The sequence below is a fragment of the Salmo salar genome, chromosome ssa14, assembly GCF_905237065.1.
Source record: "Salmo salar chromosome ssa14, Ssal_v3.1, whole genome shotgun sequence".
In the NCBI taxonomy this organism is placed as follows: Eukaryota; Metazoa; Chordata; class Actinopteri; order Salmoniformes; family Salmonidae; genus Salmo; species Salmo salar.
The window spans coordinates 58,764,490-58,776,862 of NC_059455.1; the positions used below are offsets into that span (position 1 = coordinate 58,764,490).

At 41.6% G+C, this 12,373-nt stretch overlaps 1 protein-coding gene across 3 annotated transcripts; it reads right to left on the bottom strand.

Moving 5' to 3' along the window:
- Positions 1-4,602: 4,602 nt before the first annotated feature.
- eomes (eomesodermin) lies at positions 4,603-10,401 on the bottom strand. Of its 3 annotated transcripts, XM_014141527.2 has the most exons (8): positions 10,185-10,401; positions 10,042-10,070; positions 8,351-8,981; positions 7,784-7,938; positions 6,911-7,032; positions 6,512-6,670; positions 5,822-5,883; positions 4,605-5,679 (listed from the first exon to the last, which is right to left on the bottom strand). In XM_014141527.2, the coding sequence occupies exons 3-8, from the start codon at positions 8,866-8,868 to the stop codon at positions 4,929-4,931; spliced, it is 1,767 nt and encodes a 588-aa protein (XP_013997002.1). In that variant the 5' UTR covers positions 8,869-8,981; positions 10,042-10,070; positions 10,185-10,401; the 3' UTR covers positions 4,605-4,928. The 3 variants fall into 3 exon arrangements, with proteins under 3 accessions (NP_001191029.1, XP_013997002.1, XP_013997003.1); XM_014141528.2 differs by lacking the exons at positions 10,042-10,070; positions 10,185-10,401 and adding an exon at positions 9,112-9,422; NM_001204100.1 differs by lacking the exons at positions 10,042-10,070; positions 10,185-10,401 and having other exon boundaries at positions 4,603-5,679; positions 8,351-9,230.
- Positions 10,402-12,373: the final 1,972 nt, after the last annotated feature.

Consider the following 12,373-nt stretch of genomic DNA (forward strand, 5'->3'; position numbering starts at 1 on the left):
TTTCACTTTCTGTCAAGGAGTCTGACAACAGAATTAATTAGAATATGGGGTATTTAAGTCAATTCAAATGGGAATCATTGAGAACAGGATTTTTAAGTTCTCACTAGTTTCTCATTGCGAATGTTATGACTTCTCCCTTCACTACAACTAACCATTTGGACATTGGATAAACTGTAGTGCAAAAATGTCTGTGAAAAGGAATGCCTTCAGAAGGTATTCAGACCCATTGACTTTTTCCACATTTTGTTAGGTTACAGCCTTATTCTAAAATGGATTGAATTGTTTTTCCCCCTCATCAATCTACACACAATACCCCATAATGACAAAGCAGAAACTGGTTTTTAGAATGGTTTGCTAATTTATCAAAAATAAAAAATAAACTGAAATATCACATTACATAAGTATTCAGACCCTTTACTCAGTACTTTGGCAGCGATTACAGCCTCGAGTCTTCTTGGGTATAACTTGGCACACCTGTATTTGGGGAGTTTTTCCCATTCTTCTCTGCAGAACCTCTCAAGCTCTGTCAGGTTGGATGGGGAGCGTTGCTGAACAGCTATTTTCAGATCTCTCCAGAGATGTTTGATCGGGTTCAAGTCCGGGCTTTGGCTGGGCCACTCGAGGACATTCAGAGACCTGTCCTGAAGCCACTCCTGCATTGTCTTGGCTGTGTGCTTAGGGTGGTCCTGTTGGGAGGTGAACCTTCGCCCCAGTCTGAGGTCCTGAGCTCTCTGGAGAAGTTTTTCATCAAGGATCTCTCTGTTCTTTGCTCCGTTCATCTTTTCCTCTATCCTGACTAATCTCCAAGTCCCTGCCACCACCATGCTTCACCGTAGGGATGGTGCCAGGTTTCCTCCAGATGTGACGCTTGGCATTCAGGCCAAAGAATTCAATCTTGGTTTCATCAGACCAGAGAATCTTGCTTCTCATTGTCTGAGAGTTTTTAGGTTCCTTTTGGCAAACTCCAAACGGGCTGTCACGTGCCTTTTACTGAGGAGTGGCTTCTGTCTGGTCACTCTACCATAAAGGCCTGATTGGTGGAGTGCTGCAGAGATGGTTGTCCTTCTGGAAGATTCTCCTATCTCCACAGAGGAACTCTAGAGTGAGGTATTTCTCTTTTTTAAATCTGCTAACATTTCTAAAAACCTGTTTTCACTTAGTCATTAGGGGGTATTGTGTGTAGATTGCTGAGGATTTTTTTTGTTCAGTCCATTTTAGAATAAGTCTCTAAAGTAACAAAATGTGGAAATAGTCAAGGGGTCTGAATACTTTCTGAAGGCACAGTATTATCCATTACTTAGACTGGTTTACACCAGTTTAATGGTGAATTAATATATAGTTTTGCATGATCAGGAAGGTTTCACAGCTAATTTCCTGCAATCCTACCCATTTTACCATAACTTATGCAATATATGATAATATGACAATTGCATAAGAGTGAATCTATAGGGGCCTCCTTGAGGTCAGGACACCTTGGTACATGCCTTTCGAGCCCAGTAAGTAATTCAGCCATGAATACTACAAGTTTAGATATCTGGCTACACTGACTTACCAATCTAAAAAGTGTTAACTGACATGGCTAATTGACTGACTGTCAGTGACTGACATAACAAGAGGAACATTTCTGATGCACAACCAAATTTCGAAATTGCACCTTGTGTATTCTTCTACTATTCTAAGCACGGCCGGCTCCAGGCATAAGGACACAAGCGGTTGCTTAGGGCCCCTGGCCGCTAGGGGGCTCACAACAATATTTTCTCTCCGCCCCATGCCAATATTTGTAGAATTGCAGAAAGCTTTAGTTTAAACTGAAACATTTTCCCTACTCCCCCATTGCAAATGTGTAGAATTAACAGAAATGAAAACGTACATTTTCTCTCTCCATAGTCAAGAGGGGGGCAGGGGGTGGGGGTAACTGAGTCCAGTTATATACATAAATGAGCTAGCAAACTTATAGGCCTAACAATATCCTGTAATTACTTCTTAACGGAAGTGCACAGTCTTATTATACAGTTAACAGTCTGTTTTTTGTTGGAATTTACTGTTGTTATATGGTGCTGGTGGTGGACTTTCGCGATTCTGACACCCAGGCCTTACACCATCCACCACACATCATGTCATATTGAATGAACTCATACATTGTAATAATAACAGGCTAATATTAATAACAATAATGATCAGTAAATTATTATCTATAATATGGATATGGTTGTGGTCTTTGTAGATGAATGACTACAGTCGTATTTTGTCTAAATGGAGTTATCTCCAACAGGCTGCATTAAGTCCATCACAAAAACTTGAATGTTGTATTTTTTGAAATTTTGAAAAATAAAATAAAAAATAAGGCAAATTAGGTACCTTTTAACAAGTTATAAATGTATCTCAGACCAACGCGCTCGTGCGGGGCTCACGACAGCTATATCTCCAAGCATCTCAAATTAATGCTTCGGAATTATTGCGAAAAGGTACGAATTAAACAAAAATATTTGGTTGTCCAAGATGATCAGGGGTGATAATCAAAAAGATTTGTCATCAACAATACTTTCTGGCCTGCACACACTCGTGCGCGTTCGTGATCACAATGGAAATGGTGAGTAGCCTCATGATAATCATACCGTAGCTAACTAAAGTTACACTTAATTGTTTGTGGTTGGGTCAACCGTACCATAATAACAAATCATTTATTATGTTGGACATTTCCAAAAAGTAGGCCTATAACTGTTCATTTAAATTAAAGGTAGACTCATCGGTAATACGTAGGCTAGGTGCAGAAAGTAAACAGAATAGCGGGTACATTTTGTAGTATTTACAGACATTCAATCTCTCCCTGTCTGTTGTCCCCACATGCTTAAAAATTTCAACTATTGTTCCTGTATCCAAGAAAGCGAAGGTAACTGACCGAAACGACTATAGCCCCGTAGCATTCACTTCTGCCATCATGAACTGCTTTGAGAATCTAGTTAAGGATCATATCACCTCCAATTTACCCGACACCCGAGACTCATTACAATTTGCATACGGATTCCACGGACGACGCAATCGCCATTGTACTGCACACTGCCCTATCCCACCTGGACAAGAGGAATACCTATGTACGAATGCTGTTCATTGACTACAGCTCAGCCTTCAATACCATAGTGCCCTCCTAGCTCATCACTAAGCTCAGACTGCTGAGTCTGAACCCCTCCCTGTGCAACTGGGTCCTAGACTTCCTGACTGGCCAAGGCCAACCAGGTGGTGAAGGTAGGCAACAATACCTCCACCACTCTGATCCTCAACATAGCAGCCACACAGGGGTGCATGCTCAGCTCCCTGCTGTACTTCCTGTTCCTGTTCACCCATGACTGCGTGACCACACACATCTCCCACTCAATCAAGTTTACTGATGACACCACAGTGGTAGGCCTGATTACCAACAACGATGAGACAGCCTACAGGGAGGAGGTGAGAGCCCTGGCAGAGCGGTGCCAGGAAAATAACCTGTCCCTCAATGGAAACAAAACGAAGCAGCAGATCTTGGACATCAGGAGATGGCAGAGAGAACACGCCCCCATCCACACCGACGGAGCTGCAGCAGAGGGTCAAAAGCTTCAAGTTCTCTGCATGCACATCACTGAGGATCTGAAATGGTCCCTTCACACCGACCGGTGCAACCGCGCCTCTTCAATAGGCTGAAGAAATTCAGCTTGCCCCCCCCCCCCCCCAGCCACGGCCTGTTAACCCCACTACCATCCAGAAGGCGGAGACAGTACAAGTGCATCAAAGCTGGGACCGAGAGACTGAAAAACAGCTTCTATCTCCAGGCCATCAGACTGTTAAACAGTCACCACTAGCCAGCCTCCGCCCAGTACCCTGCCCTGAACCTCAGACACTGTCACTAGCCAGCTAGCACCCAGTACTCTACCCTGCACCTTAAACTGCTGACCTATGTACATAGTAATTGAACATACCATTTTAGCCACTATGTATTCTACTCATTGCTCACTCTAACTATTGCTATACACATCTATTCACATACATATATTCTGGAGTCTTTCAGAAGCTAATTTCCTGCAATTCTATTTTACCATGAGGTTTAAATATTGTATTCTTGACATAGCTCATTCTAATACTGTACATTGCATTTTAGTTGCATTCAACATTTATATACTGGATTCTTGACTTAGCTCACTATCTGCTGTACAGATCATTCTCAGTAAATAGTGTAAATTCATCGAGTGTATAGGTTGCATTTGGATTACTGTTAGCGCCATTTGGGTTATTAAATTGGACATTTCTTGATAACTTTTTTGTATTGTTAGGAGATAGTGAGTGCAGCGAAATGCTTATGTTACTATAACATCTGCTGAACTGTAAACGTTGATTTGAGCAACGTTCAAGAGTGAGGCTCAACTTCTCCGCTGTTTTGGAACCCTGGCTCCCACGCCGTGCACAGCGTGAGTGAACCCGTGCACATGCGCAGATATGTGACTGCATGAGGGCGAAGACTTGTATCTCACATCTAAGTAGCTGCAATGCTGCTATTGGCAATGTAATTTCACGGAGTCGTCCTTAAGTAAATACATATTATTGATAATAAACGAGACAACATTTGCAAAGTGGGACATTGTTTATGAAAAGCTTGTTTTTATTACCCATTTCATAACACCTCCATGAAGACAGTTTGTACAAGATACATCACATACTAAAGTGCACAAATACTGTACAACAAAATGACCTTAAATAAAATCACATTAGTAAAAAATTAAATCAACTGGGGACATGCTTTAAACATTTGTCACAATGCATGTGTGTTCGGGGGTGTAAGTAATCTGTGCAGCTTGTTTGGGAGGACAAAGCTTTGGCACCTTTAGATAAAAGGGTATTTAAATAAAAAAAGGTGGGCACTCAATTTAAAACAAAACTAATACGATTTTAATAAATAGTCTTTAGGGGCTTGCGTAAAAGGCATAGTAGCCCATGCCTTTGGGGTTGTCTTTGTTGTACTCTTCCGTTGTGGTCAAGTTCTCACACTTGATGGTGGGGGAGTTCTCTGTGCTCGACCCACCAGGTGACATCCGGCGTCTCTTGCAGACCATGGAGTACACGCCCGAATCGGTAGAGTCCACAGATTTCAGCGAGTGGGACGTCTCTACCCAAGTGGAGGCTGCGGTGCTCTCCTCGGGCAGCTTGTCTTTGCTAGCAGCCAGTTGGTCATCTGCGAAGGCTGGAGGGCTGGGCCGAGGGGACCAGGGCAGGCCTGTGGTCATCTTCCTCTGGTAAGTGCTTCTGGTGCCCCAGCCGGCCGCCATTGAGGCGAAGGCCGAGTCGGGGTAGTAGCTGAGGGCGTGGGAGGTCTGGAGGGGCAGGGGCTTGATGCCGTAGGACAGCAGACTGCTGGCTGAGTAGTCCTGATCGTAGGATAGGTCAAGCTTGTTGGAGCCCGACTGCTGGACCGGGGTGACAAACCAGCGCTGAGCCGAGCTGGCCCCGGCATCCTCAGCCTGGGGGGAGAGAAGACTGTTTGTCTGGGGCACGGCCCGCTCCCCAGTGTAGAAGCGGTTCTGTGGCAGGTTGTTGACAAACTGGTCCTGGAAGAAGGGCTGCATGGCATAGCGGGCACCCGGCACAATCTGGTGAGAGCGAGGGGAGGCTGTCGGGGATGGGGTGAGCCTGTCACCCTCTGGGGCTGTGTACATCCTGTGGAAGAGAGACAAAAAGGTCCAAGGATGAGTCGTTTGCAAAAGAAAAACAAGTTCACACTAGAGACTAAAAGTAGCAGAGCAGAAGAAAAAAAACTGCCACAATACCATATGCAAAAAAGGAAGTCATTGTCACTTACGAGTCATAGTTGTCTCTGAAGCCCTTAGCAAAGGGGTTGTGGTCGATTTTAAGCTGTGTGATCTGGAAAGGAAAGATTGATGTTCAAGGCATGGTCAGAAGTGTTGACAAAACCCCATTTTATAGACAGTCAATATTCACAGAGTATACCAAACATTAGGAACACCTTCCTAATTTTGAGCTAGCGCCACCCCTTTCCCTCAGAACATCCTCAATTCCTTGGGGATATGGACTCTACAGTGTTGAAAGCATTCCACAGGGATGCTGGACCATGTTGACCCCAATGCTTCCCACAGTTAACTTGGATGTCCTTTGGGTGGCGGACAATTATTGATACACATGGGAGACTTGTGTGAAAAACCCAGCAGCGTTGCAGTTCTTGACACAAACCGGTGTGCCTGGCTACTACTACCATACCCTGTTCAAAGGCACTTAAATCTTTTGTCTTGCCCATTCACCCTCTGAATGGCACACATACACAATCCATGTCTCATACTTACATTATTCTTTAACCCATCTCCTTCCCTTCATCTACATTGATTGAATTGGATTTAACAAGTGACATCAACAAGGGATCGTAGCTTTCACCTGGTCAGGCTATGACAGGTGTTCTTAATGTTTTGTGTACTCAGTGCAGAAACTTAAGAAAAATCTTAATATTTATCTAGATTCATAGTAGTGGCCATCTTACATCTGTGTTCTGGTAGGCAGTGACTGCAATGAACTGGTTCTCTGGGAAAGTAAAGGTCTGTGTTTTGGCATCACTGCCGATGTCCTCCACTCCCTCTTCGGTGACCTCCACGATGTGCAGCCGAGGCTGGTATTTGTGCAGAGACTGCAAGACAATCATCTACAAAAAAAGGTGTGAATTCAAAGTCAGTGCTTGGCTTTTTCATGATTTCAAAACAGTTCATGTGGTCAGTTATTTGTCACGTCACCAGTTACTTTGGAGATTTTTGCCAATAGCACTGTCAAAATAAAAATAAATGTGGTTTTGGACTGATTTGTGATCTAGAACACCAAAGACCGCTTTTTAAAACTAGCCAAAGACATTTGAGTCCAAATTAATAAATTGCAGTGTAGGCCTCACCTGTGTGTTGTTATTATTTGCCCCCTTGTTGTTGGTCAGCTTCAGTTTGCCGAAGGAGATCTCTTGCCTCATCCAGTGAGCGCCAGTGTTTGGGGATTCAGGATGAACATACATCTTGTTACCTGTGATTTAATAAATTATGTGGGACATAAAACACAATATTAAAGTACATTGCAGCACAAATGCAAAACAAAGATGTAATGTAGTTCAAATTAAGAATCCTTGTGTGTCAAAATCTATACATTTCCAAAAAGACCAGTAAATTGGCAAATTGCTATTATGGAATCACATGCTCAGGATTTCAATTTTCAAAAGCAATCAGATGTGAAACTGGAGCTATGAGGCTAATATGGAAATATGGTTAAATTGCACAGGTAAAAAAAAAAACATTTTGGGAGAAAATGTAAGTTCACTATTTTCATGTTATTAAACCTTCTCATTGGTAAGATATTTTACACCATATGAAAAAAAATGATGACTAATAATGAATAATAATTTAATCCGTTTTCCAGGAAAACTGGAAACGGGTCAAGCACATTATAGACCAATGTCACCAGCTAACAATGTTTGAATGGTTCTCTTTCTTTTAAAATGGGGATAATAAACCAACAAAAAACATGTATAGGTAAAGTGATGGTGTGGTTTGAAACGACCAGCTGCACAGCATAAATACCCAGTTAATTGGGTGTAAATGTTAGGGAATTGTATATTGACATAACGAAACGTTCCTAATTGACAGGCTATGCGCCATCGAAATGTAATTTAATTTCCGTTAATTGAAACGTGCTGCTTCTGTAGGCCTATAGAGAACTTTAGAGAATATCCCTCTAAATAGGTAGCCTACATTACAGGTGCATTTAATATTAGGCTCACCTTGCATGTTGTTGTCTGCTTTCCCACAAGTAACCCACTTTCCTCCCTGAAATCGCCAGTGATTTGGATCGGCCAACACGACCTCAACAAATACGTTGTAATGCGCGGCCAAGTTAAGTCCAGTGATGTTGAAACTGAGAAATGGAAACATCCGCCTGAAAGAAAAATACATTTCGTCACAATTATGCAATTTTAAGTGTTTACTCAAACGAAAAATGATCAGAGGGAGTCGTTGCATTCAAGAGAATTCGTAAGGTTAGGTCATGGCATGAACTAATCAATATTTGACACGTTTCCTCACTTAGGCTATTCCTGCACGAAAAAAAAAAAAAAAGTCTTAAACGTTTGTATAGACTACATAATAATTTACAAATACACAATTAAATACATGTACAAGTCGGCATGTATGGCTATTCATAAAAAGGGTGTGAATAACATTTGTCAAAATATGCAAATATGACACCGTAATATAAACGACTATTGGAACATCAGATGGGCGGATATTTAGTAAGGTAACCATCATCAAACATGACATTCCATCAACTGGTCTCCAACGTCTCTGCTCACCTGCCCTGTTTAGTGATGATCATCTCCGTCTGGAATCGGTGAAACTTGAGCCACAGGGGCCGATTGCAGAGATAAACTTGAGCCCTCGTTCCCGGTGTGGACCCCGGGAGAGCCATGGAACCAATACCTGAACCCGTTCCCGGATAGGAGGGGTACAGGCAACCTGGACCCTGGCCGAACTGGTAGCTACTGCCAAACTGACTCCGGCTAGGGCACACGGAGGATGAAAAGCCTGCCGGTGGCAGGACCGATCCGTAATGAAGGGAGGAATACCTGGATCCATTTGACCCGCTGTACATTGTCCCAGTTTGTCCTGCGTATGGAAAGAGGGAACACTGATTTGCCACATCGGAGCTCGTCTGTGAGGACGAGATAAAGTATCTGTCAGAGCCAAGTTCATCTATGTGGTACCGCCGGCCAGTGGACTGGTCATCTTCGCCGAGGACCGGTGAGTCTTTTCTTCCGTCTGGGGCAGCTTTAGTCCCGGTGAAGGCATTGCCCTCTCCCTCACCCATCATGGCGTTCCCCACTCCGCTCAAATATTTATTGGGACCGATACTTGGTTCGGATTCCGTCCGGTCAACTTCTTGATATTCGATCTGCGATGGCCCCGGGCTATTATTTGCACTATCTGACGACGAGAGGTTATAAAAAGTATTGGGTAAGTTGGTTGATGCGCTGGGAAGAATATTCTCCAGCTGCATTATTTTTGAAATAGCAAACACTGCAAAATTTTAAAGGATCCAAAAATTGGCTACAACCATCAAGACGCTACACCACTGCGCCCTGGTATGAGTCCTCTGTGTGCGGCTCGCCACTCTGATAACTAATGTTGACCTTCTCAGTTGCACCTACGAATTTACGCTCACTATACGATTATGATCTGCTCACGACTTGTTCAAGGGCTCTTATAAGATCGCCTTATTCACACACCCAACTCACCGCAAGCGTCAGGGGAGGAGCTTTTGGGGATCCATGGAATAGGCTACAGCCCTTCCCATGCCCATTGGTTCAACTCACTGATTTTAATTCAATTAGACAGAGGCTACCATAATTGACATTTGGCTAACCATTTTAAATCCATTGTACATTTGCACTGACTTCGGGTAGCCTATAACGAAACCACTTTTTAGATATTCTGATAATGATTTAGGCTATTCTACAGGGCTATGACATTGAATTTGCTAAATTGTTAGTTACGCGCAATGTTTGGGAATATTATGGATAAAAGCAATTAGCCTATATGCATCAACTTTTGCTGAACATTTTACAGTTTGATTAAAGTATGCCTGAAGGACTAGAAAATCAGTTTCTTCCCGTAACATGTCAAAGTAATTGGGAGATATCCCACTGACCAGAGTGGGTGAAAACGCGCTTTGGTTATGAAGTTCAACTTCCTTTTGTTATAAAATATAGTATGAAGACATGATTATTCATGTTCTGAATCGTTCGGTACGGTCTCCCTCTAACATATCATTAGCGTTCTGTCCAAAAGGTTTAATATAATGCATCTGATAATAAGCACCAAGCTCTGTTGACATAGCGATGCACGTTTCTCGTAACAACTGGAGAAAATGACTTTGTGGTCGTCAACTTCAAAGTTGTTTCCGCGTGTCGCAAAATTAACATAACGAGTTGAATTACATGTAAAAGATTCTGGAAATAAAAAACTACGCTCAGTAAGTACTTACTCAGTTGAGATTTCAGAGATGGGCCTAGACTTGTTTTTTAAGAATTCGAAGAAAAAAAACAGGAATGTCGAATTAATATGAAAAGCGTATACTATAAAATGAAAATACTACATGTCATGTCTCAAACGCGATATCCATCTTACCTCTATACTGCGGATTCGAGAAGAAAGATGAGTTAAATGGGAAAATGAGCCTGTCAAGTAGCCAATAGGCTAGATTCTGTGCAAGAATTAAGGCTCTGACACGATGCAATTTTTCCAGATTTTTAACCACTTTTTTTCCCCCCTCTGGCCTCCATTAAGTCACCCGAATTCTGGTCATCCTACAAGGGTAAATAATCCAATAACGTTTGATCGGATTATGATGGAGACATGAGGTTTGGACCATTGGTTTTCTTGGACTATATACACAATTAACATATTTTACTCTTGTTTAAAAAAAAAACGACTTGGATTGAAACTATTTCGGATTATTTTGTTACTTTACGCATTCCTCGGGGCTATATTGTATGTACGAATTCGTACCGCAGTTAATTAGAAAGTCCGATTTTTTTCGCACACAAACAATTCCTAGAGCGTCTAATCAGTCGGCACGTGCGCTAAACGTCAGGTTTAGGCTCTCCATTCATATCAACTCATTATTTGTTGTTTTCTCTGTTGAGAACTCTTTTGTATGTCAAATTGAAAAATCTATGGCAGACATTTCCATCTTCGAATACTAGGAAAGTGTGCATGTTGAAGTCAAATTATAAGACGTTAAAATGATGTGAAATAATAATAAAGAACTTTGCTTTATTTGCATCATTACGCACGCGACATCAGCCAGTCTTCATCTGTCTTTCAGTCCTCATCTGTTCTTTCTGAAGTGACACATTTGTTTGCAGCACCAATTATGTGAAGTGACTGTGAACCTGTTTACAGGAAACGATGAAAAAAGAGAAAGTCTTACCTGTGAGGTCTGTGGTTTACAAAATTAAAATAAACTCATCTAAAAAATGTATTATTTGTTATTAATCTCACAAAAAGGCTACTCATGAAACATATTCATAAATGACCATCAATTGGATAACCTATAATTAAAGGGAAAATAGTGTAAACAATCATGGCTCTCAATCAAGCAAATAATATGTAGCCTAGGCAAGGCCTACTTTTGGGAATGGTTTAATTGAATGGGATAGCAAGATGATTAGCCTAGATGTAATCACATAGCCTAAACCTATATTTAAATAAACTGATCTTGATAGATTTGTTTTTGTATTTTAATTGTAATATAATCATAACTCTTAGATTCAAAAATATATATATTTTAATTTCATGTAACATCTGATCGTGTCCTCATAATCAAACGGTTATGCTATATGAAAGGGACATGCGGATACAAATCCCACAGGGTTGCTCTTCTCCAAGAAAAGGAAAACGGCCAATTATTTTTCCGTCTGAGGTAACCGGTGATGTATAACGAAGAGACAGCTCGGGAAAGAGCCACAGCCGTATCTAAATTCCTTATTCAGAATACGACGAGTACATGTACAGAGGCTTGGCAGACAACGCCTGCGTGCCCCAATAAGAAAAACACTATACTGCCACTTCGCTTTGACACCCATAAAGCCCATTGGCCACAATTGCACATTCAAAAGTTGACGCAAACGTAGCTTTTAAATGTGTCATTTTTATTTGGCGGTCTGCTAAAGATAACATAAACAATCTTATGTTTGAGTAGACATTATGTTCCATTTCTTATAGAAACGAATTGGTTTAAATAGGTTAATAGTAGGCTATTCCACAAACATACACAAATAAAAGGGGTAGGAATTATATATCTGTTATGAAAAGTATCCTCTAAATTAAAACTAACATCCCCAGAAAAAAGGTTTAGGCATACAAGCTACTCGATTATGTTCACTGCTCACTGTGAAGTGTTGTAGAGATTTGAGAATTAACCTAGTGTTGAGCAGCAGCCGCCTTGTTTCACGGTGGGACTATCTGGGACAGCGTTCTTTAGTGATTGTGCAGAGCAAACAGATATAACACCAGGCTACTATAATTCCAATGCTGAAATTTGACAATACCGTTAACCTAATGATTATGTCTCCTTTCAGACGTTTACTGCAATGCACTAGCAGCGCGTGGGTAAAAAAACACGGGGGAAGCCAAACCAGGAAAACAAAAAAAAACATATTACAACCTGTGTTGTGGTAATTGCGTTGTTTGCTCTTTTATAATTTAGTTCATATGCCACCGTGCCCACTGGGGAAAAACTGGTTGAATCAACGTTGTTTCCAAGTCATTTCAACCCCCCAAAAATCAACGTGATGATGGAAAACTAAATGGAT